The 27,614-nt window shown below is 45.8% G+C and overlaps 1 protein-coding gene across 1 annotated transcript in view; it reads right to left on the reverse strand.

The window, feature by feature from the left end:
• Positions 1-27,614, reverse strand: part of LOC143960347 (uncharacterized) — a 309,948-nt gene that overhangs the window by 129,414 nt on the left and 152,920 nt on the right. The window contains exons 3-6 of the mRNA XM_077468843.1: positions 21,936-22,120; positions 15,027-15,102; positions 8,854-8,934; positions 8,464-8,544 (exon numbers count right to left, since the gene is read on the reverse strand). Of these exons, the coding sequence (XP_077324969.1) occupies positions 8,464-8,544; positions 8,854-8,934; positions 15,027-15,102; positions 21,936-22,120 (423 nt within the window). The remainder of the gene's footprint in view (positions 1-8,463; positions 8,545-8,853; positions 8,935-15,026; positions 15,103-21,935; positions 22,121-27,614) is intronic.

A 27,614-nucleotide genomic window follows, 5' to 3' on the forward strand; every position in this document is an offset into this window, starting at 1 on the left:
ACTCTGAACCTTCGGCCCTAGTAAGAGCCAATGGGGTGCTATCGGAACCTTTTATGATAAAAAATGTCACAAAACAAATCTGCCCCCTATCGCCACTCCTATTTGCTTTGTCATTAGAGCCTTTTCTCTGTATGGTCCGGTTAAACCCGGATATAGGTGGAGTGAAGATAGGGGACACCCAACAGAAGGTATCTGCATATGCGGATGATATGTTGTTTTCACTGACAAACCCTATCATTTCTTTGCCGATCCTGCTTCGTGAATTTCAGAGATATGGCATACTGTCAAATCTGAAAATCTATTTTAAAAAGTCGGAGGCAATGGGGGTGGGTATAAGTCATTCCCAGCTTACAAACTTTGAGACCAATTTTAAATTTAAATGGACAACTATAGCCTTGAGGTACTTAGGGACATTTATTCCCCCCCAGTATATCTAAAGTATTCAAGCTAAATTTTCCCGAATTACTAAGAGACAGGGGACTTCCTTAATAAATGGCAATCGGGGATGCATTCGTGATTTGGGAGATGCAACATCTTTAAGATGTGCATTCTTCCTAAATTTTTGTATCTTCTTCAGGCGTTACCAATATACGTCCCTTCTAAATACTTTGACCAAGTAGCAGCAATGTTCGCTGTATTTATCTTAGCTCACAAATGTCCGAGATTGAATAGACAACAACTTTCACTCTATGGTGGACTGGGATTAACCAATATACGGAAATATCAACAGGCGATTCACTTAACTAGGTTGATTGATTGGAATCGTCATCAAATAACTAAACTATGGCCAAGACTGGAACAAGCTCAAAGTAAAAATTTACTTACTAGAGCACCTTGGTGTAATTTATCAAAGTTAGAGGATATAAAGAACCATTCGATAATTGGACTGATGGTGCGAATATGTTCATCGCTATTTACTAAGTACCGTCTTATATCAACATACTCCTCTCTGTTTCTGATATTAGGGAACCCCGCATTCCTATCAGGAACCCAGGACCTAGTTTTTAATTCATTGAAGCAAAAGGTCGCTTTCAGGTATCACACTTTCTGATCAATAATAAATGGCCGACGATATTACAATTAATGGACAACAGGTCTTTTTAAACTGGACCATTGGAGAGCCGTCCAATTGACTTACTTTTTTCGTTCACTACCCTTACCAGACAGTTTCAGTCAGAGCCTTACCAGACATACTGTACAGAGGAGGGCCTCTTCTCCCATGCCCTGTCAACTACATATCAGTTACTGACTAAACCAGCCGAGGACTATCAGCTCCCATGCCTTTGTGCATGGGAGACAGATATAGGATACAAGTTTACAGTACGTCAACGGCAAAACATTCTTAACTTTACACAGGGTTCTTCTATATGCACAAAGACACAGGAGACAAATTATAAAGTGGTCACTAGATCACTAGATGGTATCAAACTCCAGTAAAACTGCAAAAAATATATCCCTCTTTATCTAACTGATGCTGGAGATGTCAGGAAGACAGGGGAACAATTCTCTATGTCTTCTGGCTATGCCCAAAATTGGAAGATTACTGGAAGGCGATCCATCAAATAATTAAAAAATTTGCGGAGAGTAGAATTCCTAACGACCTGGCTTTCTTCCTGCTTCATGCATCCAATATCCCTAATAAAATTTATAAAAAGTCAGTGCTTTAACATCTTCTCGATGCAGCAAAGGCATTCATTCCCTTATGTTGGAAATCTACAAAAGCGCCTTCTATAGGTATGTGGTTTAAAAAGGTAAAGGAAATTAAGATAATGGAAGAATTAATCCTTACCGAACGTTATCAAAAAGAATGCTATAATAGGACCTAGACCTCTTGGAATTTGTATATATTTTTTCTGAAGAGGGAAGGGCCCTATTTAAAAGTGATATGGTAGATTAAATGAATGTAAAATTAAGGGGCCTTTTGGAAGAAAGCTGGAGAGAAAGATTCCTTTTGGACTAAGCAACAACTAAAGGGGAGCAAGTTCACAACCACCATCTCCCTTATAAAAGGAAGGGGAAATTATTATTTTTTTGTCTTGTTTTTGCTTTGTTTTTGTTTTTACTTTATTAAGTTTGAGAAAATTTGAGACACAGGAATATTGTAGGCAACGGGATATAACATGATGGAACGGACAGAGGTATAGAGAAACAATGTGGGTGTCAGGAACTTACCAGCAATAGACAGGTACAGCTGCGTGCACACAGGCGTCGGCGAACGCGTGCGCGTTCGCGTGCGCGTTCGTTTACGCGTTAGTGTGCACGTTCGCGAGTGGCGTTCGTACGCGCGCTCGTCCACGTGGTCGTGCGTGGCGTGCGTGCGCTCCTTCCCGCCACTGAGCGTTTAAAGGACTCTCAAGTGCGCCGGTGCGGCGCTGTTTCGTCTCAGCTTCCGTGTGTCTGAATATCTGATCCTGAACCCGGTTACCTTTGAATACCTGATCCTGAACCTGATTACCTGCTACCGTTATCGACCCGGCTTGCTTGACTTCTCTGCCTTCTCCAATCCCGACCCGGCCTGCCTGACCTCGAAACCTCTTCTGCTTGTGATTCCGTTGCCGACCTCTGCCTGCTTACCGACACCTCTTCTGCCTTCCGTTACCATCAGTCTGCTTACCTTCTGACCCGGACCGTCTGACTCTTCTCCAGCCTGCTGCCAGTTCCAACCTTCGGTCTCTGAAGCTACTGCCTGCATTTCTCAGCTTCCAGCAACCCGCAGTCCACTCAGCCTTCAGAGGGATCTCCGCTCTTCTACCAGCTCCAGCGGCTCTATCCAGCAGGCCCTCCTACCCACTGTGCTCTCGAGACCGCTGTTCCCATTCCAGCGGCTCCTGAACCAGCGCTGTAAGAGAGGTCTCCTCCTACAAGTCGGGCTCCACATCTGGACTCTAACAGTACGAAACAGCCATGACTGAGCCCGCAGGAGAGACCTCTCCCATGAAGGAGATCTGCACGCACCTGTCGGCCCTTACCCAAGCGGTAAAATCGCTTCAAGATAGCTACGCCAGGCTTGAAGGACAGGTCCAGGACCTTACAGATACTGGTCACATGGCCTCTGCTCCTGCCTCCTTATCGGCACAGCCCGTCGCCTCACCATCCGTTGTCATGCTTCCACCTGAACCAAGGGTACCCATTCCGGAAAGGTTTTCTGGGGATCGAACCAAATTTCGGGCTTTTCGGAGCGCTTGTCAACTCTATTTTGCCCTACAACCACGGACTTTCTCCCTGGAAGCCACGAAGGTAGGATTTGTAATCTCCCTCCTACAAGGAGAACCGCAGACCTGGGCCCACCGTTTACTTGAAGGAGATTCACTCGCAACCTTCTCTCTGCAATCCTTCTTTGAGGCCATGGCTCAGCTTTACGAGGACCCCCAAAAGACTGCCACGGCTGAATCTGCTCTGGTTGCGCTCCAGCAGGGCCGCAGACCGGCTGAGGATTATGTCTCGGACTTTCGACGCTGGAGCGCAGACACGGAATGGAATGATGCGGCTTTAAGGCATCAGTTTCGCATGGGGTTATCTGAAGGACTTAAGGACGAACTGGCTCGAGTCGGTATACCAGAAACCCTGGAGGCCCTAATCTCCTTGGCAATCCAGATTGATCGCCGTCTCAGGGAGCGAAGATCAGAGCGCTCCGCTCAGCAAGTCCGTCCAGTCTGGATGACAGCGAGAGCCCCAATGCCTGCTTCTCGCTATGTATCTCCGTCCAGCCCTATTCCGCCCTGCACGGCTCCTGACACCTCCGAGCCCATGCAATTAGGACTACTGCGCCTCGCTTTGCTTCCAGAAGAGCGTGCACGTCGCCGGCAGCAGAATCTCTGCCTCTACTGCGGTGGTTCGGGTCACTATGTCTCTAATTGCCCTGTCAAGACAAGTAAGTGTCTACCTTCTGCTTCTACCAGTCTCTCTGCATTGACTGCCAATTCAACCCACCTTGCTGTTCCTCTCTCACTACAGCTCCAAGGAAGGACGGTGACAGTCAACGCTATCATTGACTCCGGGGCATGCCGCTGCTTCATAGACTCCACCTTTGCGGGCCGACAGGGCATCCCGTTACGAGGCAAGGCTCATGAACTCTCAGTTTTTCTGGCCGATGGGTCTAGCATCAGTTCTGGAAAGGTAACTCAAGAGACTCTCCCTCTACCTGTCATTATCTCCTCTCAACACAAGGAATTCCTGACGTTGGATGTCATCTCCTCTCCAATGTTCCCAATCATTCTGGGCATACCCTGGCTCCAGGCCCACAACCCCTACATCAATTGGGTTACCAGAGAAGTCACATTCCCATCTTCCTATTGCTTGAAACACTGCCTAACAGATTCCACCAAGCCTTCCGCCACCCTTTTATGTGTAGACTCTGATCAAGACCTACTGCAGACTGTGCCCAAGCACTATCATGACTTTATTGATGTGTTCAGTAAAAAGGGAGCAGACACTCTGCCTCCTCATCGTCCCTATGATTGTCCGATCGAACTACTCCCTGGGGCCGAGATTCCTTTCGGACGCATATTCCCTTTATCAGAAAAGGAGCAGGGGGCACTGAAGACCTACTTGGACGAGAACCTAGAGAAGGGGTTCATCCGTCCTTCAACTTCCCCAGCAGGAGCTGGAATCTTTTTTGTCACTAAAAAAGATCAGTCCCTCCGTCCATGTGTGGACTATAGAGACTTAAACAAGATTACGGTTAAGAACCGCTACCCCTTACCCTTGATACCCGAACTCTTTCAGAGACTGAGATCCGCTAAAATATTCACCAAGTTGGATCTAAGGGGGGCGTATAACCTAGTTCGCATCCAGGCCGGGCATGAATGGAAAACAGCCTTCCGGACCCGATTCGGTCATTATGAATATTTAGTGATGCCCTTTGGGCTCTGCAACGCCCCGGCCACATTTCAACACCTAATCAATGACGTGTTTAAGGATTTCCTCGACGTGTTCGTGATTGTCTACCTGGACGACATTTTAATATTTTCCAACTCTCTTGATCAGCATCGAGAACACGTCCGTAAAGTCCTAGACCGCCTTCGCCAGCACCGACTCTACGCAAAGGCTGAGAAATGCGAATTTGAGTTACAGAGCATCCGATTCCTGGGACTAGTGATCTCTCCAACGGGTATCAGGATGGATCCCCAAAAGGTGTCTGCTGTACTAGATTGGCCAGCGCCTCTGGATAAGAAGGGTGTACAACGCTTCATCGGTTTTGCGAACTTTTATAGAAAGTTCATAAGAGACTTTTCAGCTATAATTGCGCCCATCACGCAACTGACCAGACAAAACTTCCGCTTCTGCTGGACTCAGGAGGCCCAGAGTGCTTTCGAAAGACTTAAAAAACTCTTCACGTCCGCCCCAATTCTCAGCCATCCGGACCCGTCTCTACCCTTCATCCTCGAGGTAGACGCCTCTGAAGTGGCCGTAGGAGCGGTCATCTCCCAACGTCAAGGCAACAAGGACCTAATGCATCCCGTGGGGTTCTTCTCCAGGAAACTCTCTTCCGCGGAGAAGAATTACGACGTAGGCGACCGAGAGTTGCTCGCCATTAAGGCCGCCTTGGAGGAGTGGAGATACCTATTGGAGGGCGCTGCTCACCCGGTACTAATATACACAGACCACAAGAACCTAGAATATCTACGGTCTGCCAAGCGACTGAGACCCCGACAAGCCCGCTGGGCCCTGTTCTTTTCACGTTTCTCCTTTCACATCACGTACCGACCCGGATCGAAGAACGTGAAACCGGATGCGCTGTCACGGATGTATGACAATCCTAAGGACTCATCTGTTCCTGACACCATTTTACCTGCCGGGAATTTTTTACTTTTACAGCCTGACCTCCTCTCTCTGATCAGAGAAGCATCCTCTGATTCCTCAAGACCCCCCGGAATCACCTTAATGTCCAGAGATGGCTTGTTCTGGAGGGGAAGTCAAATTTTTGTCCCCAAGAATGTCCGAGTTAAGGTGCTGTCCCTTCTTCATGACCACCCACTGGCAGGCCACTTTGGGGTCCGTAAGACCCTTGATCTGGTACAACGCACGTTCTGGTGGCCCAATTTGAAGGACTTTTGCGAAAAGTACATCAGCTCTTGCCCCGTCTGTATCCAGAACAAGACACCCAGGAACCGGGCTTGGGGACTGCTGAAACCCCTACCTGTACCCGACAGACCCTGGAGAATGATTAGTATGGACTTTATTGTCGAGCTTCCATGTTCTGAGGGATGTTCAACTATTTTTGTGGTTGTAGACCGGCTATCCAAAATGGCCCACTTCTCACCCTTAAAAGGCACCCCATCTGCCGTGGAGACTGCCCACGTGTTCATTAAGGAGATTGTGAGGCTACACGGGATTCCAGCGAATATAGTCTCCGACAGAGGAGTGCAGTTCACCTCACGCTTCTGGAGGGCCTTGTGCGAGATCCTGAAAATTGAGCTGGCACTGTCCTCGGCCTATCATCCCCAAACTAATGGGCAGACAGAAAGGACCAACCAGACTCTTGAGCAGTACATTAGGTGCTTCACATCATTCGTACAGAATGATTGGGTGTCCCTGCTGCCTTTGGCAGAATTTGCCTACAATAATGCTTGTCATTCGGCCACCGGTCAGTCCCCTTTTTTCGCCAATTATGGCTTTCATTTAACCTTTTTGCCTGATTTTCTTCCAGAAACCTCAGTTCCAGCGGTCCAGAAGACAGTGGATTTCCTCAGCCACAATAACCGGGTGTTGCAGGAAGCAGTGGCCAAGGCCCAGGCAGACAGTAAGAGAGCCTTTGACCGGAGAAGAAGAGGGGAACTGATCCTACAACCTGGCGACCAGGTATGGCTTTCTACCAATAACATTAAAATGGCTTGTCCCTCCAGGAAACTTGCACCTAAATTTATGGGACCATTTCCGGTTAAGAGGAAAATTAATGAAGTTTCCTACGAGCTAACCCTGCCTGAGTCGCTTAGGATTCATCCTGTGTTCCATGTGTCACTGCTGAGACCTGCCACCCCTGATCCCTTTCCTGATAGAGGAACTAGACCTCCAGAACCCATCTTAGTGGATGGAAACGAGGAGTACGAGGTGGAGGCCATCCTCGATTGCAGAAGAAGACAGGGACGCATCCAATTTCTGATCAAATGGAAGGGATTTGGGCCAGAGAACAATTCCTGGGAACCAAACAGCAATATCCATGCCAGGCGGTTAATTCACGCATACTTGTCTGCCCATCCAGAAAAGAGGAACCTGTTGGGCATCCGGAGGCTGCCCCTTGGGAGGGGGCAATGTCAGGAACTTACCAGCAATAGACAGGTACAGCTGCGTGCACACAGGCGTCGGCGAACGCGTGCGCGTTCGCGTGCGCGTTCGTTTACGCGTTAGTGTGCACGTTCGCGAGTGGCGTTCGTACGCGCGCTCGTCCACGTGGTCGTGCGTGGCGTGCGTGCGCTCCTTCCCGCCACTGAGCGTTTAAAGGACTCTCAAGTGCGCCGGTGCGGCGCTGTTTCGTCTCAGCTTCCGTGTGTCTGAATATCTGATCCTGAACCCGGTTACCTTTGAATACCTGATCCTGAACCTGATTACCTGCTACCGTTATCGACCCGGCTTGCTTGACTTCTCTGCCTTCTCCAATCCCGACCCGGCCTGCCTGACCTCGAAACCTCTTCTGCTTGTGATTCCGTTGCCGACCTCTGCCTGCTTACCGACACCTCTTCTGCCTTCCGTTACCATCAGTCTGCTTACCTTCTGACCCGGACCGTCTGACTCTTCTCCAGCCTGCTGCCAGTTCCAACCTTCGGTCTCTGAAGCTACTGCCTGCATTTCTCAGCTTCCAGCAACCCGCAGTCCACTCAGCCTTCAGAGGGATCTCCGCTCTTCTACCAGCTCCAGCGGCTCTATCCAGCAGGCCCTCCTACCCACTGTGCTCTCGAGACCGCTGTTCCCATTCCAGCGGCTCCTGAACCAGCGCTGTAAGAGAGGTCTCCTCCTACAAGTCGGGCTCCACATCTGGACTCTAACAGTGGGAAGCTCTGTTGTTCCGTTAAGAGGGGTAGAAATGGTTATTATGTATAATATATTATGATATTTCGAAGCTGATGATTAAGATGAATGATGTCAATTTGATGTACTTGAATTGTTGTTAGAAGATGGCCTTACTACATGGAAGTCTGTTTTCTTCCCTTCTCTTTTCTGTGCTTCTTGAAATAAATAAAAGATTTGAAAAAAAAAGAAATATCACTTTTTAATGGATTGAGCCAACAAATTACACAAATCTGATCAAAATATCTGCTTTGCATTTAAAAAACTTTGAGATTCTTCTTTTTTCTTTGTTTTTGAACCTGCAAAAGTGTCAGTTGGAAGCCTACTGCTAAGGGAAATGCAGGTGTGCTCTAGTTTAGAAAAATGATGCCCACTGTTGCACACAAATATGTCACCATTTTATATTAATCTTCTGCCTTTTCCAGCTGAAAAGATAGTAGAATAGAAGGTTTTACTCACCAGAACTGCTTGAAGAGGAGCTGCTACTGATCTGCAGTAGCACGGTCTGGGAGGTGTAGGCCATTTCACTCTCTTCAGATTCTGAACATGATGAAACAGGATGAAAAATTGTATTTGTCTGCATTAAAAAACACACAAACTTATTGCCACCAACAAGCTTACTTCCCATGATTTCATGGACGTCCAACTGGGCTACAAATGTTTCCTCATTTTGTTTGCAGCCCTCTGTGACCACACAGATCATTGAGTTCAATGTCCTTTTAATGTTATAGAGAAGTCTATTTAAAAAATACTGAAATATTGATTTCCCAAGTAGAAATAAGTCAAGTGATTTTAGCAAGATTTCTTTTAGCTGAAGAGATAGTGGAATAGAGTGAAGGCTTTACTCACTGGCACTGCTTGATGAGGAGCTACTACTGATCTGCCGCAGCACAGTGTGAGAGGTGTAGGCTATTTCCCTTTCTTCGGATTCTGAATGTGTGGATGAAAAAGCATTTGTCTGAATAAAACACACACAAACTCATTTATTGCCACCAACAAGCTTGTATTCCCAGCATTACATGGAAGCCCACTGGGCTGCAAATGTTTCCCCTTTTATTTTGAAGCTCTCTGTGACCACACAGCTCATCAAGTTCAATGCACCTCTAATAATATAGAAGTCTCTTAAACAAATACTGAAATATAGATGCCCCAACTAGAAATAAGTATAGAGTGATTTCAGAAAAAAATGATTTTGCAGTGAAATTATTAATTTTGTCTTTGGAAAACTTTGCATCAAATTTTGACATATTTTGTTTGGGCCCGGCTTGGATATAGAGAGAGAGATGCCGGTACCGTATCGCTAAAATTTAAGAGAAGCCTTGTATTTTTTTCTTCTGATTGAGTGATGTAGAGATTGTGATATCACCCATCGGCATCTCCACCACAGCCAATCAGAGGAAGCTCTGTATTTATTGATAAAAGTAAAGGCTTCCCTTAAATGTTGGAGATGCGGTATGTGCAATTCTTTCTATACGCAGCAGTAGAGGGGAAGTTGCTGCTACTGCTACTGGAAACACAGCATCACTTACTGTGTGTAGCACAAGCTAAAGTATATATTACAATCTAAGCAGCAGGCTTTCAACATTTGGTCCAAGCTGGCTCAGACAAATAATTTAAAGTAAACAAATATATGCCTAATTGTTAAAAACAAAGCATTAACAGCGCTCCATATGAATAGCATAAAATATTCAAAAATATGATAACTCATATACTGCAGTAAAAAGTCCACTCATGTAAGATCATAACATGCATAAACCATGAGCCGTGATTTTCATTGAAATGTCCATCAATCTATTAGCAATCAGCATAAAGAAATGTGTAAAGGCCACTCCTCCTATTGGCAGTTTAATTAAGTGAAATATATAAATAGTCAAGACGTGGTGATATACTTCTGATCCAGACAAAATCTTAAACTGTAAATGATCTGCTGTCACACCTTCACAATTCCACCTTGTGCACACCCCTTTGTGTATTTGCTTACCAGAGGTAAGTGTTAACTGAACCCGTAGAATCCTTCCAACTGTAAGGCTGCTACGTTCTTAATGGGTAATCCGCTCTCCTAAATTATGGGTTCCCTTATCTTTACAATTTTAGCCTCTTGGTCCTCCTGCAGTTTGACTGTGGTGTGACGCACCACAATCAAACTGCAAGAGTAGTGATGGCCGAACGGTTCGCCGGCGGCGAATTTTGGCTCGTCGCGATTCGCCCGATCGGCAGACTATTGCCGCCGTTTGCCCGGCGGACTTCCGTGTTTTCTGTGTAAAAGAACTTTGACCTATGATGACACATCCATCATGGGGTACAGGACAGCCAATTGAGACATTACAGCACATGGACACTTGGACATTCCCCCTAACTTATAAATACACCCGATCCGGCGGCCATTTTACATTCTTTCTTCTTTCACTATAGGGAGAGGTTGCTGTGTGGATCAGGGAGAGATTGCAGTGACCCAAATCGCTAGCTATTTGGTACACAAAAGTTCTTTTCAGGACTGGTATAGGTGTTAGGTGTAGTTCAGGATATAGGTTTGAGGCAGTGCTGTGCTAGTGATTGTTGCAGCAGTCTTAGTGTCTTTTGTCAGTTTAGAGAAAGGGACAGGACGGTGTGTGCTGCAGGGAGAGTCAGTTTAATCATTAGCTGTTACTATCAGGTCCACAAAAGTGCTATTCCAGTAATCAGTTATTGTTCCAGCAGCCTCTGTTTTGTCAGTTTATATAGGGACAGGCAGGAAGCTGTGTGTGAGGCAGTGAGGGTCAGTTTAATCAGTAGCTGTTACTATATTAGGTCCACATAGGTTATTTTCAGGACTGGTATCAGTGGTATGGTAATAGGCTTGTACACGTATAATATTCTTTCTTCCAAATATAGAAAGAATATTATACTTGACTGCTGCCCTTCTGCTGCAGTCTGCTAATCAGTCACAACCTACTTGTTCCACAAAGGTCCTTATAAGGACTGGTAACCTGGTCTAGGGTGCTACAGTACATAGGGTTGAGTGAGGTACAGTCTGCTATTCCGTAAGGACTGGTATAGGTCCACAATACATAGGGTTGAGGTGCACTACTGCTGACCGCTGCCCTATACTGCAACAGTCCTTCATCAGTATAGGGACTGACGTACAGTCTGCTAATCAGTCACACACAACCTACTTGTTCCACAAAGGTCCTTATAAGGACTGGTAAGGTATAGGGTACTACAGTACATAGGGTTGAGTGAGGTACAGTCTGCTATTCTATAAGGACTGGTATAGGTCCACAATACATAGGGTTGAGGTGCACTACTGCTGACCGCTGCCCTATACTGCAGCAGTCCTTCATCAGTATAGGGACTGAGAGTTTTGTCACAGGGTCATTTAAAAAATGACAGGCAGAGGAAGAGGCAGGCCCTTCCCCAGAGGTGGTAGGGGTAGGGCAGGAGCAACAGGCTTGAGCCAAAGTGGGAAGTTGCAGAAGGTGCGTTCAATTACTTTAAAGGACGCACCAGACTTGGTTGAGTGGCTCACTCAGCCTTACTCTTCTGCACCCTCCTCATCCTCTCGATCTGCACCCTCTTCTTCACTCTCTGCTATGTGCACCCCCAAAGACACTACCACCAACAACACCACCACCACCACATACCTTCCGATTGAGTCACAGGAATTATTTTCCGATCCATATCAAGACATTTCTGATGTGCAGCCACTCTTGGTATTGGATCAGGAAGAGGAGGTAGCAACAACTGCTACTCAGCAGTCTGACGACAGTACTCAGATCAGCCCAAGGAGGAGGTTGGTCCCCGGTGTTGCTGCCTACTCCGAGATCTCTACTTATAGCGGTGGGGAAGGTGACGTCGATGATGACGTGTCTACTGATGTCACGTGGGTGCCCACAAGAGAGGAAGAGGAGGGGAGTTCAGAGGGAGATATGGACCAGCAGATAGGGAGGAGAAGCAGGAATAACTTACATTGCATAGGAGGGACAAAGCAGACTGCAAATGTATCAGGAGCGAGTCATCGACCATGTACGGTCACATCTGGCGCTCCCAGGACACCGGCACATGGCTCCACAGTGTGTTTTTTTTTTAACGTGTCCGCTGCTGACAATAGCGTTGCCATCTGCAATCTTTGCAGTCAACGCATTAGTTGCGGTAAGCCCAACACTCACCTAGGGACGACCGCCTTAAGAAGGCACATGAGCAGCCATCACCGAGCCCAGTGGGAGAAACGGAACACACAAAGCCACACTCCAGGCTCCAACCGTCCAGCCTCGTCTTCTACTTCTCCGTCTCCTCTCTCCTCACAATTGTCCTCCACTCCACCTTCCATCACGCCAAGCTCACGTTTTTCTGCAAAAAGGCAGGCTTCCGTGGGCCTAATGTTCGAGCGTAAAAAAATGATGACGCCGGATAACCCTCTTGCCCAACGGTTGACGGCTGGCTTGTCAGAACTCATAGCCCGCCAACTACTGCCATATAAACTGGTGGACTCGGAGGCCTTTCGTAAATTTGTGGCCATTGTGGCCAACACCACAATGGAAGGTCCCAGGAAGGAAGGCCGTCAAGCATGTAACCCGTGGCACCCATGTAGATTTGGTTTTACCGCCAAGGATTGCATGCAGGCCTGGCTCTTCTTCTCCTCCTCCTCCTCCTACTCCATCCTCCTCCATCTCCTCCTCGGCTGACTCCTCCTTTTCCGCTGCTAGCGTCTCTTCCGCTGCGCCGCCCAAGCTCCCCAGAACCTATTCGACATGCCAGGTGAGATGTTGCCATGCCGTGCTGCGTCTGTTGTGACTGGAAGCCAAGAGCCACACTGGCCCGGCACTCCTTTCAGCTTTGCGTTCACAGGCAGATCAGTGGCTAACACCGCTCAATTTGACAGTTGGTAAAGTGGTGTGTGACAACGGTGCCAATCTGCTTAGCGCATTGAAACAGGGCAAAATCACGCACGTGCCATGCATGGCACACCTCTTAAACTTGGTCGTGCAGCGATTCCTTGTCAAATACCCTGGGGTCCAGGACATCTTGCGGCAGGCAAGGAAAATCTCGGCCCATTTCAGAAGATCTTACACGGCCATGGCTCGCCTTGCTGACATTCAGCGGCGACACAATCTGCCAGTCAGACGTCTTATTTGCTATTGCCTGACGTGATGGAACTCAACCTTCTATATACTTGATAGGCTGCTCCAGCAGAAATGTGCAGTTAACGTCTACCTGTATGAACTCTGCGGCAGAACAGGTTCTGGGGAACTGGGGTTTTTTTCACCGCGCCAGTGGCTGCTCATGCGCGACGCATGCAGACTTCTGCGGCCATTTGAGGAGATCACCAAGCTGGTCAGCAGCAGCCATGGCGCCATCAGTGACATGGTACCTTATGCCTTCTTTATGGAGCGTGCATTGCGTTGTGTCATTGATCAAGCTGTGGAGGAGCAGGAGCGGGAAGATGGGGAAGTCGCAATGCTGGATAAATTCCCAGGGGGGCTACTCTATCTGAGACAAGTCAACAACAGTAGTCTGAAGAGGAGTCAGAGGAGGATGGTGCCGGGGCGGATGAGGAGGAGCAAGAAGAGCATGCTTTAAACCTTTCTAGGACCCCTGTTGTGCTTGGATATTATGATATTATGAGGGGCTCCCCTGTGCTATGCTGACATCCTCCTGGGGCTGCTTATTATGAGGGGCTCCCACCATCCCTGTGCTGTGCTGACTTCCTCCTGGGCCTGTACCTCTGCTGTGCATATTATGAGGGGCTCCCACCATCCCTGTGCTATGCTCATTATGAGCCCCTCATAATATGCACAGCAGAGGTACAGCCCCAGGAGAAAGTCAGCACAGCACAGGGATGGTGGGAGCCCCTCATAATAAGCAGCCCCAGGAGGAAGTCAGCACAGCACAGGGGAGCCCCTCATAATAAGCAGAGGTACAGCCCCAGGAGGAAGTCAGTACAGCACAGGGATGGTGGGAGCCCCTCATAATAAGCAGCCCCAGGAGGAAGTCAGCACAGCACAGGGATGGTGGGAGCCCCTCATAATAAGCAGCCCCAGGAGGAAGTCAGCACAGCACAGGGATGGTGTGAGCCCCTCATAATAAGCAGCCCCAGGAGGAAGTCAGCACAGCACAGGGATGGTGGGAGCCCCTCATAATAAGCATAGCACAGGGATGGTGGGAGCCCCTCATAATAAGCATAGCACAGGGATGGTGGGAGCCCCTCATAATATGCACAGCAGAGGTACAGCCCCAGGAGGAAGTCAGCACAGCACAGGGATGGTGGGAGCCCCTCATAATAAGCAGCCCCAGGAGGAAGTCAGCACAGCTCATTATGAGGGGCTTCCACCATCCCTGTGCTATGCTCATTATGAGGGGCTCCCACCATCCCTGTGCTATGCTGCTTACGGTGCAGGTGTCAGTGCTGTATATCACGCTGCTGATGTCAGTGCTCTCTATCACGGTGCTGCTGTCAGTGCTGTATATCACAGTGCTGGTGTTAGTGCTTTATGTCACGCTGCTGATGTCAGTGCTCTCTATCATGGTGCTGGTGTCAGATGACTCTATCACGGTGCAGGTGTCATTGCTGTATGTCAAGCTGCTGGTGATCATCTCCTGCACCCTCTTCTTTGCCTACCCTGGTCCCTGACCTTCCCTCTCCTCCATTGCCTTCATGCGCTCCACAGTCCTGAATTGTCACAACAATTTCCCATATAAAAAAAGAATGCTTGTAGTTGTCGATCCCAGATTCACCTCATACATGTGTTATATCATTGGCCATGTGGTGGGACTATGTTTGCACAGCTATTAATTTTGTGGCTGCAAATTTGACCTGTAGGTTTGCAAAGTTCACCTCCCATTGAAGTCAATGGGGCCCGTTCGCGAAACGTCCCGTCGGAAGTTCGTCCATCACTATGCAAGAGGACCAATATTTTGTCTGGATCAGAAGTATATCACCAGGTCTTAACTTTTTATATATTTCACTCTTGCTAATATCTTGGTGTGCTGCACCACAGTCTATATTGGTTTCCACAATCTAGATTTTCTTGAAACCATTTCCTTACCAGGCATAGATTTTAGGCAGTTCACAAGTGCTTGGTAACTTCTATTAGGGGAAGAAGATGAATCTAAAAGCATCATCTGGAATTAGAAAAATGGAGTTTAAAATGGCCCTCAATGACCATCGTAAACACAGAATTATTTACATATCCATTTGTGCACTCTCCTTAGCATTATTTTCATGCACATTAAAACTAAAATAGATTGAGATTTCAAAGTTGCATGACAAGTTGCGCCCCATTAATTGCATTCTAATCGGTGCAACTCATGTCACTCTTTTTGTACGACTTCAACGCAACTTGCATTGACTTCTGTTAAAGAAGTTGTATGCAAGCCAGAATGAAGTCGTGCAGGGATGTTGGATTCAAAGTCGCGGCAGGTGTAATCCCAGCTTTAAGATTACTGGAGCGTCTGAAAGTGTTTTCATATAATCCAACCTGGACTACTGTCCTTTATATATGAATCCGGATCACAGATGGATACATCAAGATGGAAATCCTACATGGAAAAATAGGCCAACAATCGTACATCAAAAAAATGGTTTGTGGCACTCCGGTGCCACAAACCAGGCACTCCTATAGCACTCCTATAGCTCAAAAGCCTCTAAACATGATGACATCTCTGAGAACCCACCTTACTCATACGAGTTTCATCTGAATGACTTTCTCAGGGGTTACTGAGGAATGACATCTTGACATCCTGGTTTTTAGAAATCATTCATGGTAACCCTACACATCTATAAGCTTACTATATTTACATTAATCACAACTGTCCCAAAAAGTTCACTCTAATTTGAATCTCATATGTTGAACATGTGTAAACACCCCCAGCCGATGTCTGTTGAACCTTTGGTTTAATGTACAAATCAATCAACTCTATCCTTTCAAAGAAAAGCAATTTAAATTACCCATAAAACTCAAAATATTGCCCATCTTTTATAAACAAGATATAAAACATCCACAAAATATGTAACTATTTCCAGAGCTTATCAGAACTGAATATATTATACACATTCACAGTTACGAGGGAAAATATTTTTCACATACGGCAGATTTCCTGTCAACAGACCTTAGGAGGGATATTGCCTGCAATGTTTGATGATGTGGAAAAACAGATTGCATTTCATAACACTGTAAATAGTGTACAAATATGTCAAGGTTTTTAAAAGTATAGTTCTATACTAAGTGTTAGCACTCTTGTTTTGGATCGGGAATTTAATTAACACCAGTGATATCTGCATGTAATTGTGCATTCTCCTTGTGTTTGTATGGGTTTCTTTTAGATCTACTTTTCCCTCAGCAGTAAAAATACTTGGTATTTGGCCTAGCTGGTCCTTGTGTAAGTATGTGTACCTGTATATGTTTGGCAGAGACAGTGACTGTAAGCCTGTGGGGGGCAAGGACTGATGTACATGGTTTTAAGTAGTTCCTAAAATACTGCATATATTGTTAGCATTTTATAAATAATATAAAGTAAATGCAGGTAATTGTTTCTCTGGGGTAACACGAATCTAAAGTTTAAGCTAAAAATGATCAAGCTGTGTATCATATTATCCCAGCTGAATTTCTGTTTTTGACAAGAGATTGCTCATGTTTCTTTTTCTGAGTAAAACTTTCTCTGGGGTAAATGATCAACATCCCAAGCTGGCATATGAGACATGACTATATTTCTAGTAGTAGCAACTATGTGACATAAGTTCAGAGGGCTGACAGTGATTTAGTCTCCACTAGCATATGTGTGAAGGCCATTGCTGCAGAGCGCCTGGATGAATTAGATTCCGTGCATCATCACTGTGAGAGTTGGCTGGATGATAAGATAAGCGTTTTGACTCCAGCATTGCACAGCATATGATACCAGAAAATGCCAACCTAGCACAGCCTCAGCTTCTGTATTCATGTCCAAACTGCTACAAAAGTTATACAGAATTAAGAAAGACATAACGTATTGTAAATAGATACAATTATAATAATGAATAGTTCTGTCAGGCATCTTGTGCAGCAGGTGATCATTTCCGTTTATCAGATGCTCATTCCCGTTCAGCAGGTACTCATTTGGACACATGCGCGTACACATAGGCGTACGCACGCATCCACAGATTCTGGCGCCCAGCAGCCTATTTAAATTGAGAGTCTGCCTGGCTTCAATGCTGGATTGTCTTCAGCTTGGGTTCTTGATTCTAATCCATGTCTGCTAACCTTGTTCCTGACCCAGCTACGTCTGGATCACCCCTGCCTGCTATATCTGTTTCTTGCTTAAGCTACCGACCCCGGCTTGGATTTATGGCTACATCTCCGCTTCCTGATTTGGTACCCTACCACAAGCACGTTACTGAATTCTGCCTGTTTTTGACTTTGAACCTGATCCTGATTCTGCACCTGTCTGCCTGGCTCCCGCTGAACAAGACTTGGGACCGGAATCCACAACACCACTAAAAGGACTCTTGTGTCACTAAGCTGCAGTTCATTCCTACAGCTTTTAGGCACATGTGCCCTTCCACTGCCCAAGCAGTCCCTTTCTCCACTACAAGGGTTGCTTGGATCGTAATTGTGCAAGAGGCCACCCTCTTTATCTTTATCTCGGGCTCAACAGTCAGGTACGTGACAAGTTCACAGAAACAACACAAAACCAGTGCAATAAGGTAGTCACTACTCTTAGGGGCCTATGTTGACAGGCTTTGAGCTTATGTGCATGACTTTAGATTCATGTCAGTTTTGAGAAACTTTTAAGATCATTCAGAATTCACTGACAAGTGCAATTAATCTGCAGCTGACCTGCATTTGACAGCAGGTTTTGCATTCCCATAGACTTTTATTGGATTGCAAAACCCATTTGATGCAAACAAGAGCCCATCTACACAGGTCCTAATGCAGTCTTGCGGGCAGCAAGTACTAAACCTTGTAAGGTAATGTATCCTGCAGCCTTGCCTTTGAACAGTAGTTTGGCTAAAATTCATTTCGCTCCAAGTTCATTATTATCTACACTAGGGGTCTCCAAACTTTCTAAATGAAGGTCCATTTTACTGCCCTTTAGACTTTAGGGGGGCCACACTGTGGCCAGTGGGAGTAGAAAATGGTATCAGTGGGGGGAATAGTGCCCCAATAATGGTAATAGTGGTAGGAATAGTGCCCTATCATTGGGTCATTTGAAGAATAGTGTCCCATCTGTGGTGTCAGTTGGAGGAATAGTTCCTCATCATTGGTGTAATTGGAAGCAATAGGCAAGCAAAGGGCCACATCCAGCACATTGGTTGCAGTTTGGAGACCACTGATCTACACCCTCATTTTTTACACAGTATAACAAATAGTATACATGATCAGTGGCTCCGCTGAGGGGGCAGGGGGTGTGGTCCACACCTGGGTGACACCCGCCAGAGGGTGACACCAGGCTGAGACTGGCACCAATGCCACGGCTCCCTCCTTCTCTTACAGATCTCCTCAGCAGCACGTGATGTCCGGAGGGAGGAGGGGGGAGGGAGGGAGGCAGATCCAGAGGTGCCTGGAGTCTGACACTGATTGTCCCACATGCCGCAATCATCTCTCTCCCCCCGGCTGCACTCAGTGCAGACTGTACTATAGCCACCTCCTCCTCAGCCCTGACGTTCCATGTACATAGACCAGGAGGTAGAGGGACAGAGCACCACAGCACCTGCCAGGACCGAGGTATTGCAGAGGAGGAGAACATCTATTCTGCCAGGAGTCATTTTAGGGAGAGGGGGTTGAGGGTATATACCAGGGGGTGCTTTGTTTTGGGTTAGAAATGGCTTGTGCTAAAAGGAGGGGGGATTCGATGTTTAACCCCCCGAGCACAATTCCTCTCACCTCCCAAAGCACCCCCTAGCACATATCCTCTAAACCCCACCCCCAAAATCAAAGATCCCATCCCAGCTCCATCCACCCCCATCCCATCCCTGCTCCATCCATCCCCCTTTCCATCCCTGCTTCATCCATCCCCCCATACCATCCCTGCTTCACCTACCCCCCATCCCATCCCAGCTCCATCCACCCCCCCGATCCCATCCTTGCTCCATCCACCCTCCTCATCCCATTAGATATATTCCCATACAAGCAGAAGAACAAACTTAGGTCCAACAATTAGGCTTAACTCTAAAATTACGAATGGTGGACAAAGCACAACAATGATTTCCCCTCCTTTAGATTTCCTAACTGATTGGATAAAATTTGGCAGAAAATAAGTGTTGGCCTAACTTGATCCGTGAACCCGCTGCAGTTGAATTACCAGATGAAGTTCGTCAAGAGCTATACCAATCAGGAACTTACTAAATTGTGGGATGTTAGGAGACCTAATGAGGTAGCAATGAAATACTTACACACATAAAAATCAGTAAGATATTTGGGAACTATAGTTACCCTTAAATGGCTGACTCTCCTAAAATGGCTGCCGATTACTAGTTGTAATTGCCTTCCCAGAATGGCATCTAGCTATGCTGGAGCTGTGTCCTGCTGTGTCCTGTGTCCTGCCGTCACTGAGGTGTCAGATGATGGGATATCATAGATGATGAGTGTGTAGTCTGATAAAGTGCCCTGAGTGACAATCACAGAGGGGGGTTGGATATTAAGTTAGAAAACCCATATCTACATTTAGGCCGGTATCTTTTGTGTCAAATAGAACTATCATCATATAAATATTAGTTCAAAAGTTTACCTTTCCTGAATAAATTTGAAATTCCCTAACTAAGAAGACATTGATAGTGTGGTCTTTATTAAGTTCCTTGATGGTATGTCTGTGCAAATTCATCCTTGTTCGTAACTTCTGTGCAATTTCCAACACATGAATGTGCTTTAATCGAAACCATTCCATTGTTGCTCTGGATGTTATGTTTTGGGTTGTTGTCCCGCTGGAAGGTGAACCTCCACCCCAGTCTCAAGTCTTTTGCAGACTCCTTCTAAGATTGCCCTGTGTTTGGCTCCATCCATCTTTCCATCAACTCTGACCACCTTCCCTGTCCCTGCTGAAGAAAAGCATTCCCACAACATGATGCTGCCACCACCATGTGTCACAGTGGGGATGGTGTGTTCAGGGTGATGTGCAGTGTCAGTTTTCCACCACACATAGCAATTTTGGTCTCATCTGACCAGAGCACCTTCTTCCACAAATTTGCAGAGTCCACCACATGACTTCTCGCTAGTTGCATCACTAGGGTTGGTGTCACCCGGTGCAGTTAAACATGGTGTCACTCCCCCTGAAATGGATGGTGCCGGGATAGAATCAGGGGAATGGATGGAGGCGGATGGAGTAGGGATGGGATCGGGGGGATGGAGTCAGGATTGGATTGGGGGGATGGATGGAGCCAGGATGGGATCGGGCCGATGGATGGAGCTGAGATGGGATGGGGTGGATGGAGCTGGGATGGCATCAGGGGATGGATGGAGCTGGGATGGGATGGGGTGGTGAATGGAGCCAGGATGGGATTGGGGGATGGATGGAGCTGGGACGGGATGGGGGGTGGATGGAGAAGGGATGGGATTGGGGGGATGGAGCAAGGATGGGATTGGTAGAATGGATGGAGCTAAGATGGGATCAGGGTTGGATGAAGCCGGGATGGGATCAGGGGGATGGATGGAGCTAGGATGGGATGGGGTGGATGGAGCAGGGATGAGATTGGGGGGATGGATGGAGCTGGGATGGGAGGTGGATGGAGAAGGGGCGAGATTGGGGGAGTGGATGGAGTAGGGGTGGGATGGGGGGGGTGGATAGAGCAGGGATAGGATGGGGGGATGGATTTTTAATTTTGAGGGGTGTGGGTTAGAGGATATGTGCTAGGGGCTGTTTTGGGAGGTGAGATGAATTGTGCCAGGGGTTTAACCTTAAAATCTCCCCTCCTTCCTTTTAGCACAAGTCATTTCTAACTCAAAACAAAGCACCCCCTATTACATACCCTCAACCCATCACGCCCTCCCTAAGATGACTCCTGGCAGCATAGATGTCCTCCTCCTCTGCAATACCTCGGCCCCGGGCAGGTGCTGTGACACGCTGTCCCTCTTCCTTCTCCTCGGCTCTTCCTCCTGGTCTGTGTACATGAAATGTCAGAGCCGAGGTGGAGGCGACTATAGTCCCAGGGGAGAGATGATTGCGGCGTATGGGACAATCAGTGTCAGACTCCGGGCACCTCTGTCTCTGCCTCACTCCCTCCTTCCCCACTCTCCCTGCACATCGCATGCAGCTGAGAATATCTGTAAGAGAAGAACGAAGCTGCAGTGCCGGTGTCAGTCTCAGCCTGGTATCACCCTCTGGTGGGTGTCACCCCCGCCCCCCCCCCCAAGCGACGCCACTGCTTCTCACGATGATAGATTGAACAGTGCTCTGTGAGATGTTCAAAGCTTGGGATATTTTTTATAACCTAACCCTGCTTTAAACTTCTCCACAATTTTATCCCTGACTTGTCTGGTGGGTTTCTTGGCCTTCGTGATGCTGTTTGTTCACTAAGGTTCTCTAATAAACCTTTGAGGGCCTCACAGAACAGCTATATTTATACTGAGATTAAATTGCACAGAGGTGGACTCTATTTACTAATTAGGTGACGGTAATTGGTTGATTCCATTAGATTTTAGTCAGGGGTATCAAAGTAAAGGGGGCTGAACACAAATGCACGTCAAACTTTTCAGATACTCATTTGTAAAAAAAACTTTGAATACCATTTCTCATTTTCCTTCCATTTTACAATTATGTGCAATTTTGCGTTGGTCTATAACATAAAATCCCAATAAAATACATTTTATGTTTTTGGTCATAACATGACAAAATGTGGAAAATTTCAAGGGGTGTGAAGCACTTTAAGATAAATAGATAGATAGATAGATAGATAGATAGATAGATAGATAGATAGATAGATAGATAGATAGATAGATAGATAGATAGATAATGTTTGTTCTGGACAGCCAAAATAAACTTCTTACTTGCTGATCAGATAATCTCTCACAATAGGATGTAGCCTCCTTCTCATCCAGGAGATCGTACTCACAGTCCTCTTCTGAATAAAGTAGCGGAGAACATCCATTTCCAAAGGAACCGTGATCTGGGCTTGTCTTTTTGATGCTTCTATCTGAGTGGTAATTCTGGACACATTCTAGAATGCTCTTATCTGCATGTTAAAATGGGGGAATTAGTATTCAGGGAATGTCAAACATTAGACAAGAAAGAAAAGATATGTTCTAATGGAAGAGTAAAAAACGATTGAATAGCTGGGTATGTCACTTTCTTTGTGAACGTTTGTTGCTTTATGGATTTTTTTCCACTTTTTATTAGAGCATGTACGCTATGTACAGTATGTATGTTTTTTTCCCCAATAGGAGACTTATTTTACATTTTCTCACTTTAGAGTATTGTTTTAGAGTTCTTCACTAAAGGCACTTAGCTAATAACTAAAGCCTGCACAGCACAGTTAATTTAAACGTCAGCTACCCTAAAATCTTTTTTAGTAGCAGCATTTATTTTTTTATTTTTTTGCATGTGCATTGTGAATGTTATTCATGGCACTTTTACAAAAAATAAATGGGGTGAATTCATCAAAACTGGAGCAGACAGAATCTAGAGCAGCTGTGAATAGTAACCAATCCATTTAAAATCTTCAGCTTGTTCAGTGATATCAAAGTTAGATTTTTTTTTTTAAATAAAACAGATACAAATAACATTACATACAAGTAATTTTGCAGTGCTATTTTTCAATAAATTTCCTCCTCTGTGTTTACTTATTAAGGCCTCATACACACAGACGTTTTAACCACTTCCCGACCAGCGCACGCCGATGTACGTCGGCAGAATGGCACGGGCAGGCATATTGGCGTACAGCTACGTCCAATATTTAATGCCGCCCTGCCATCATGAGCGTGCCACCGGCGGTGCGCTCATGTGCTGGTCGGGACCCCCGTGAGTCCGGTCGCGGCTCCCGCAGACTTGATCGCTGCGGGCATACCCGCGATCGTCTCACGGGGTAGCTGAACGGAGGGATGCCGTTGTAAACAGCATCTCCCCGTTCTGCCTAGCAACAAGTGACGCTGTGTTCACTAAAAGAAAGCCCAGCCCCCAACAGTTAGTAACACACCCCTAGGAACATTTAACCCCTACACTGCCACCCACTGGCTAACCCCTTCACTGCCAGTGTCATTTACACAGGAATAAGTGCATTTGTATAGCAGTGATTGCTGTATAAATGACAATGGTCCCAAAAATGTGTCAAAAATGTCTGATGTGATGTCGCAGTCACAATAAAAATCTCTGATCGCCACCATTACTAGTAAAAAAAAAAAATATTACTAAAAATGCCATAAAACTATCCTCCATTTTTAATAAACGCTATAACTTTTGCGCAAACCAATCAATAATTGCTTATTGCGATTTTTTTACCAAAAATATGTAGAAGAATACGTATCGGCCTAAACTGAGGGAAAAAATTTTTTTTTTATATATTTTTGGGGGATATTTATTGTAACAAAAAGTAAAAAAGAATGCGTTTTTTTTTCAAAATTGTCGCTCTATTTTTGTTTATAGCGCAAAAAAAAAAAACGCAGGGGTGATCAAATACCACCAAAAGAAAGCTCTATTTGTGGGAAAAAAAGGAAGTCAATTTTGTTTGGGAGCCATGTCGCATGACAGCGCAATTGTCAGTTAAAGCGACGCAGTGCCAAATCGCAAAAAGTGGTCTGGTCTATGGCCAGCAAAATGGTCCGGGGCTGAAGTGGTTAAAAAATGGGCTGTAAAGCTAGTAACAACACTGGGGAAAAAAGCAGCATTAAAAACGCGATTTTATTAGCATTTTGATTTGGCGTCAATTCGCGTTTAACACGTTTTTAAGCGTTAACGCTAAGGCGCGTTTTAAAAAAAAAAAACATCCCTCTGCTATTTTCCACTCCCAAATTACCCACATAAACATTTTTACAGCTTAAAAACGTCGCTATAGCGTTAATGAGCGTTTTTGAGCTTTTTTCGGCATCAGCGTCAAAACTGCTCTAACGCTGGAACTTCTGAAGGCGCTGGTCCTTGGTTTTTTTGGAGCTTAAAAACGACCATGCCTGTTACAGCTCAAAAACGCCATGGTGTGTATGAGCCCATTGAATAACATGGATTTGCCTTCTTAAAGCTCACAAAAGCTGCTGTAAAAACTTCGGTGTGTATGAGGCCTAAAGTTATCTCTCAGATGCTCTGACACACTCCCTGTACCCCAGTCACTTATGAGTCTCCTATATGCATATGCTCCTTCCCTGTACTACAACTCTACATGTAGTCACTGTGAATACTACACACATGGGGGAACATGTGAGGAACGCACACAGCAAACGCTGCTGTCAATCACCATTGTTGAGAAGGACAGGAGTTGTTTTTGTTGTGTGTGTCCCTCTTGTGCTCCCAACGTTTTTAGATGGGAACGAGGGACACCTATTTGCAAACGTATACACGCATAGTACACACCCCCTGCCATGCCCCTTTAACCATTTGCCGACCATCCGCTGCAGTTATACTGCAGAAAGGTGACTCAGCTGCAGGTACAGCGCTTCAAGCACTGGCCTGTGTGGACACGCACCGATTGGCCAGTGGGGGAGCCGATCAGCGGGTTCAGCAGACGCGATGTCCGCTGGCTGCTCGCGATCATTCCCCACAGAGGCAGAATGGGGATGTAAACAAGGCAGATGACTAAGCACCAGTGAGGGTGTGAAACGCGTTAGCTACAGCTGCTCCTGCACTTTTTCTACTGTATGGATTGTCTTTCATACCAATAAGGGTGATTGTATTTGAGTGCGGCTATCTGGATTTTCTTTACTATGTGACCAGGAAAGTAGAATATTCCTCTTTGCAATAGGTCTAAAAGGGTTAATTGCCAGGTCCAGGGGGCTTTGAAAAAATGATTTACTTATCCGATCCTCTGTTCTGTTAGACCAGTCCCTGCAGCGCCTTCTCCCACATGATCCAGCACTCTAAGTTCCTGGCATCACCAAGACCAGTAAAAGGTTCATAGCCCTGCATTTGACATGATGATGCCTAGGATACAGTCCACCTCCAGAGCATAGGAGAGTGCCACCTGCCAGGGGCGCAGAAGACTGAGTAAGTAAAAGTGCTTTTACTCACTTTTAGAATAAATCAACAGCAAACCCTTGTAGTTACTGCTAGGTAAAAACTCCAGAGTTTAGCTTTAAAGAAAATGTAATTCATAGAAATTGCAGCGTTTATGTGTCTCCCAGTACATCCCTATGAATATGGAAATTGAACCTGTTCTGCACCTAGCTTAGAAATGATTCTGTGAACAATATATTATGATATTATTCAGCTATAGTATGATTTTTTATTTATAGTTTAGAGTCTAATTCTGTTCTAAAGCACAATAAACTCGTTTTTTTATTTAAAAAAAGTAGTATTTCCAAGCAGTATTTTTCCTTTCGGCTGGTGATTGTAGCAGTTCCTTCTTTCTCCTCTGTGTGTCACTGCTGTGGTGAGAACAGTGTTTTCTCTGCGCTGACCCAGAATTAAGCTTTGCCTTTAATGTAGCAATATTCTGCCAGCACCATTGAGTAATCAACGTGTATAACTCCTCAATAACACTACAATTCCGCAAGCAAGAGGTTGTGAGAAGTTCAGCGGTTCCACTCTTGCAAACAGTTTTTTATGGAGCAGTTCTGTGCTAGCCAGTGGAAGAGCCATTAATAACTGCTGCAAATGGAAGCATTGACTAAATATCCACAGTAATGGAAAAGCAAACCTTAACAGCTGAAATAACATATTTTTTGGCCATTTGTTATGCCAGGGTTTGCAGGACCTTTTCTATGAGTAAAACAATATATTTAGAAGTTGTGAAAAAAAAGTCATATGAAAACACGTACATTTACAATATATATATATATAACGGGGAAACGATGGGCTACATGTGTAAGGATCACAGAAGATTAAAAGTGAATGTGTTGCTCTAAGCAACAAAATCTGATCGTGTGTACGAGATCAGATTTTCGGACAAACATTTGTATGTTTTTGTTGCATGCTAGGTCTCATGTCGAAAGTGAAGAGATTACTCACCATACGACATAATACAACTTCATAAGTGACATAATGTGTTGAATAGTTTTGTATGTATTCTTTCGTTTCTGAGCATGCGTAGTCTTGCTCTTACGATTTTTTTCAGATGAAAACCGTACTGATTAAATGAAAATCGGACATTGTGTTCACATCCGACAAAAATGTTATAGTCTGCACAACCAGCTTTTGTCGTACGAAAAATCGTAGTCGGCTATCGAAAACACCAAACTAACGATCCGAAAAGGGGCAAATCGTCAGATGAAATTTTACTTCCGATTTTCGTATCGTGTGTACGGGCCTTTAAAGATAGATATGTTTTTTCCACCTCCTTATGGTGTACTTGTAGTGCCATTCATTGCTCATGGTACCCCAAACTCAGAAAGCAAACACACAACAAACATGATAAAGCGTGGTTAAAAAGAAGTGGAAAGCTTAATGCTAAAAAGAAGGTGCATGAGCTACTTTACTGCATTTGTTGGACATAAGAAAATGTTATTTCTTAAGGCTACTTTCACACTGGGGCAGGCGTCTCCATTAAAGCACCGCTATTTTAAGCGTAGTTTTAGCTGCGCTATTCGGCCACTAGTGGGGTCGCTTTTAACCCCCACTAGTGGCTGAAAAAGGGTTAAAGGGTGGTATGGTGGCGCTTCCCCATTGATTTCAGTGTATACACCACTCCTATAGAGCTGCAAAGATGCTGCTTGCAGGACTTTTTTTACCGTCCTGCCAGCACACCGCTCCAGTGTGAAAGCAGTCGGGCTTTCACACTAGAGTGAGAGGAGAGGCTCTTTACAAGCGCTATGCAGGTGCTATTTTTTTTGTGTGAAAGTAGCCTAATGCCGCGTACACACGGGCGGACTGTATGGCGTACTTAGTCCGTCGAAACACATTTCAGCGGACAGTCCGCTCGTGTGTGGGCTTCAGCGGACTTTTTCAGCGTGCAGTCTGGCGTACTAAGTATTTCGGAATTTCCGTAATTCTGTCCGTCATACTTTGGTTTCAGCGGACAATACGGTCGTCAGTGTGCTAGTTGGACGGACTAAGAATGGCGCATGCCCAGAAAGGATTTACACGGCGGAAGGGTGCTTTGCTGTGTATTGGACTTCCTATTTCTAGTCCCGTCGTACGTGCTGTACACGTCATCGCGCAAGCTTTCGAGGGACTGTTCGTGTATCCGTGTGTGGTCAAGTCCGTTCAGTGGAAAGTATGATGGACTGTCCTTCGGATTGTATGACGGACTAAGTAGGCCATACAGTCCTCTCGTGTGTACGCGGCATAAGCCTCATACATACATATTGGATTTTCAGCAGGGAATTGTGTGATGACAGACTGTTTGCCTAAAATCTTACCATTAGTATGCTCCATCAGACAATTGTTGTCCAACTTTCCGCCAACAAATTTTGGATGGCAGGTTAGTTAATTTTTCGGCGGACAACGGTCTGTTGATAGGTTTTTAATATCATCTGTACACAAGTCCATCACACAAAAGTTGAAAGTACAAACACGCAGACTCGGAATCAGCAGAAGGTGCCCAAAGGGTGGTGCTCAAGAGCTGAAATTCCTTGTAGTACGTCACT

Source organism: Lithobates pipiens, unplaced genomic scaffold, assembly GCF_037356315.1.
Source record: "Lithobates pipiens isolate NorthernLeopardFrog02 unplaced genomic scaffold, aLitPip1_a1.2 Scaffold_11, whole genome shotgun sequence".
NCBI classification, from domain to species: Eukaryota; Metazoa; Chordata; class Amphibia; order Anura; family Ranidae; genus Lithobates; species Lithobates pipiens.